This window comes from Alnus glutinosa, chromosome 7 (genome assembly GCF_958979055.1).
Source record: "Alnus glutinosa chromosome 7, dhAlnGlut1.1, whole genome shotgun sequence".
Lineage (NCBI taxonomy): Eukaryota > Viridiplantae > Streptophyta > Magnoliopsida > Fagales > Betulaceae > Alnus > Alnus glutinosa.
In genome coordinates, this window is record NC_084892.1 from 16,547,355 (window position 1) to 16,552,026 (window position 4,672).

At 34.2% G+C, this 4,672-nt stretch overlaps 1 protein-coding gene across 1 annotated transcript; it reads left to right on the forward strand.

Annotated features, from left to right (window-relative positions):
* The first annotated feature begins 2,973 nt into the window (after window positions 1–2,973).
* Window positions 2,974–4,438, forward strand: LOC133873520 (peroxidase 44-like). The gene is made up of 2 exons (XM_062311231.1): window positions 2,974–3,227; window positions 3,373–4,438. Exons 1-2 carry the CDS (start codon window positions 3,024–3,026, stop codon window positions 4,153–4,155), a joined length of 987 nt encoding a protein of 328 aa, XP_062167215.1. The 5' UTR covers window positions 2,974–3,023; the 3' UTR covers window positions 4,156–4,438.
* Window positions 4,439–4,672: the final 234 nt, after the last annotated feature.

The following is a 4,672-nucleotide window of genomic DNA, read 5'->3' on the forward strand; positions in this document are numbered from 1 at the left end:
TGTATCTACTGTCACAGGCTTAATAACAATAGAATCTGATTCAGAATCAAAAGCATGTGAAGTAAAAGCACTCAAGTCATCAATAATTAAATCAGGCTTGTTAGAAATATCTATCTGAATACAAAGCATGCTTTTCAAATAATCACTAGAGAATTTTTCCAATTTATTTTCAAGTGCATCAATAGTATTAAGCAATATGGTATTCTCAGATTTCAAATAGTCAATCAAAACATGTAATTCAGATAATTGAACAATCAAAGACTCTTTTTCTTACTTCACATTTTAAAGCGCTTATGAGAAACTTTCGAACTTTTAGCATTCTTTAATTTATCAAAAACCTTAAAGAGCTTAATATCAGAATTCTCTTTAGATAACTTAGAAGAATTCATGATAAAATGTGTAATAAAAAAAAAAAACAAAATAGAAGTCACAAAAGATAAGGATCACACTCAGGAAATAAATCATTTCAGAGTGTACCAAGCTCTAATACTAATTGAAAAATAAAAATGACTTCTAATTAATCATGTGTGTGTGAACAATGTACAGCAAAATATTAAATGCAGAATTTAAAGGAGACAAATATTTTGTTGACGAAGTGGAAACTCAGTTAAGAGAAAAACCACTCCAGGGCAACCAAACCCAGGATTTCCACTATTTAGAAGATAGAGATAGTTACAAAGCAGTAGCACTTACATACCCCTAATAAAGTGGTCATACCTTGAATTCTAACATATACCTATACATGAACGCCTTCCAACCAAGTCTTCTACCTGAAAGGTTTTTCAATGGAATCCTTTACCTTAGGGCTCCTCTATAAGATAGACTTTACAGTTGATTAAATCACACACTAGCAACAACTAGAGAGTTAGCAGATCTTCAAATCTCTCTAAACACCTTCTCTAAGGTATAGAGAATTCAATATCGAATTCTATATATAATACATGCCTAGAGGCCTCTATATATAGGCTACAGAAGACCTAAATTGACTCTGATTCGGTTTTCTCTAAACGACATCTGGACACAAGTTGAGGTCATCCGAACGGTGAACTGTGCAACCGGCTTTCCATAAATCGTTGATTATCTTTCCTGAATAAGGCCGCGTCTGAACGGTATTGCCCTAGCGTCCGAACAATTTCACTTCTGCTGCACACAATTACCATAATAAGGATTGGCGTCCAGACAGTGTTGCCCTGACGTCTGGACGGTTGCAAATCTGCTTCACGTCTTGTCTTACCAAGGATAGCATCCGGACGGTGTAGACCTTTCATCCGAACAGTTGTAACTGTCTTCTCATATCTGTGTCTGCGAAGGAAATCCTTTTAGTTGTCGAACACTAACTGGCGTCCGGACGGTATTGCCACGTCGTCCGGAAGGATGCACTTGAACGCAGGATTCTTCTGGAACTCTGAAGAGCATCCAGACGTGTTGCCATGACGTCCAGACGTATGCAAACGTGAACTATTTGAAGCTTTTTGACATTGATGGGCATTCGAACGGTATTGCCACGTCGTCTAGACGAATGTTGCTAACTGAAAAGCGTCCGAATTCTAGATAGGGCCGTCCGAACAGAATCTTGGGATCGGACTTATTTGAGTTGGAATCTGTGCAGAATCTTCCTACAACTTCTGAAATAGCCTTCTTTATGCTTGTGACACTGAACTTGTCATAATAAGGCTATTTCCATCTTTAGAGAAATAAACTTTGAATATCTGAAGACTCTGAAATATACGGCATCCCTGTGAAAGCAGCAACATTACATGATAGTAATTTTATCAAACAAAATGCAGCCAATCACAAATTAACAAAGAGAAATACTTATTCTTCTAAAAAATGAGAGGAATAGCTATTCCTACATGAATAGACTACATTTTTCACAAAAAACCACTCATTATTTTATACTTTCTTTCAATTTTTTTTAAACAAAAAAAAAAAAAAAAAAAAAAACCTTAGAATATGGCTGGCTGACCACCTATTGGTTTTCAATTTTTTTTTTTTTTAATAATTTGAGTTTTTTTATTTAACTTTTTTTATTTTTTTAAAAAATGAATAAATAATGTGGGGTTTTTTTTTAGTAATTTTGATTGGATTTCAATTAAAGTATATGAGTTGTTACCAAACTAAAGAGTAGAAGTAGGAATAATCATTTCATTCCGCTCTCTTTTATTCCTTTTAATAACTATTTCATTTTTTAATAGAATACTTATTCCGCAAACCAAACGGTTGTGTAAACTTTTCAATACATGATTGCCTAGTGGGCCAATATGTTTTCGATTTACTTGCTGGACTTGTCCTCGTGACTCTAAAAAAATGCGACTAAAAATGATCAAATTACTTGACATGGACGTTTGGCCACTTGCCATCCTCATCCGTGATCTTTATCTATTTTGGTTTTGTTTTTATTTTCATTTTTACTGAGCGTCCGTGATCAAAACTGATTTATTGTTGCTTGCCCATATATAGCCACTAACGTATATAATATAGTGATAATAATATAACAATAGTTAACAATTACTATTGTTATTATTATCATTATATATTTTCAATCTATTCATTTGTTACAGATTTGTTTAATTTCATAGACTATTATTATTATCATTATAATAGCCCAATGACTATTCTTCATCTTTTTGATAAATTCATTATCAAATTTATGGGACTTACATATAGACATTCAATGGCAAATTTGACAATCTCTTGTACGAAGATTAGACAAAAAATAAACACTAAACATTTCTCAGTATCTTTATCCATTATAACATGATGGTAGGCCTCCCTAATTAATTTGTTTTGGTATGAAAGAATATTGTGAATATAATAGGCTTATTTTTAATAAAGAAACAAACTTTAAGGGGAATTATCCTTCCCACATTTTTATCACATAATTATTCTACACAATATTTTTATCACATTTTTAGCCACGATTGATGTTGCATGTGATGCCAACTGTTATTTTCCATTCTTCCGATCTCTTCGTCTATATATCCTCTCAAATCCGGAGCCGAAACCCAACAAGACATAGATCGATGTATCAAATGAAAATGTCATTCCTACTGTTTCTCTTTGTCCATCTTCCTTTTGTCTTGGCCGACCTACACGTAGGTTTCTATAGATCTAGCTGCCCGCAAGCAGAATCAATTGTGCAACAAGTAGTGCAAAATGAATTCTGTAGAGATCCATCGATAATCGCAGCCTTGCTTCGCATGCATTTTCATGATTGTTTTGTCAGAGTAAGCATTAATAGTTATATATATATATATATATATATATATATATATATATATATATATTAATTCCTACTCAAATCCTTTAAGCATTGTTAAATTAATTCTTTTATTTTTTATTTTTACATTTACTAATAGAATATATTATTAGGGTTGTGATGCATCTATACTAATAGACTCCACCAGTAAGAAGGCATCGGAGAAAGATGCTGGGCCAAACCAGACTGTAAGAGGATATGAAGTTATTGATAACGCCAAGAAAAGATTAGAGGCTGCATGCCCTTCAACCGTTTCTTGCGCAGATATTCTTACTTTGGCGACCCGTGACGCTGTTGCTCTTGCTGGAGGCCCCAATTATACTTTGCCAACCGGAAGGCGCGATGGGCTTGTTTCGAATCCTGAAGACGTGTTGTTGCCGTGGCCAGGAATTTCTGTTCCTGAGGCATTGCAATTTTTTACTGCCAAAGGGATGGCTCTCAATGACATGGTGACCCTTTTAGGTGCCCACAGTGTGGGAGTAGCACATTGCTTCTTCTTTGACTATAGGCTTTCCAACTATCAAGCCTCTGGGGCTCCTGATCCTTCAATGGATCCTGCTTTGGTTGCAAAACTCAACATCACCTGCGCCAGGAATGAGGATGCTACTGCATTTTTGGACCAGAGCACGTCCTTTGCCATGGACAATCGCTACTTTCAGCAAATTCTTTTGAGGAAAGGTATACTACAGATTGATCAGGAACTTGCTTTCGATAATTCTACGGCTGGTATTGTTTCGGGTTTTGCATCGGATCGGATCGTATTCCAACGGAGCTTTGCAAAAGCTATGAGAAAGTTGGGGAGCATCCAAGTTCTCGTTGGAAATGCTGGAGAAATTCGGAACAACTGCAGAGTTTTCAATACGGCCAAGAAAAGCAGAGAAATTAGAGCCTTTTAACAACTTATAATATCCTTTTCTTTCTTTTTTAACCGCATTCACGGACTCTTTTATATATATATATATAAACAAATTCACCAAAACCACCTCCTTGCCCTTAACATTCATTTTTGAATGTGTTTCATTTAGACTTAATTAATACTTTTTATGTTTTGAATTTGTGTTTTTAATGTTTGCTAGATTTGTAATTTATGTTTTTATATTTGCTGGATTTGTAATGTTGTCTGATTTACATTTGAACAACCGCCCTTTGTAATTTATATGTTTGTATTTTCTGGATAAACCCATCATGTGGTGTTTGTAAGTATTTTCTTTGTTCTTTTTTAGCTGGAATATGGTCAAGATATGGATTTCCTCCAAAATACTATAGCTTAAAAAAACCTCAGTAAAACAGGTCTAAAATATTTTCAAAATGATTTAAAATAGGCCCAAAAAGCCTTTTTTTTTCTTTTTTCTTTTTTCCTTTATTATTAAAACAAAGTTTCAGAATTTTTTATATGCATTTATTTACACATGA

Bases quoted from the DNA above. Each gene is read 5' to 3' on its own strand.
- LOC133873520 (XM_062311231.1), top strand. From the start codon at position 3,024: ATGTATCAAATGAAAATGTCATTCCTACTGTTTCTCTTTGTCCATCTT. The intron at 3,228-3,372 runs GTAAGCATTAAT...ATATATTATTAG, and splicing joins TTCATGATTGTTTTGTCAGA to GGTTGTGATGCATCTATACT.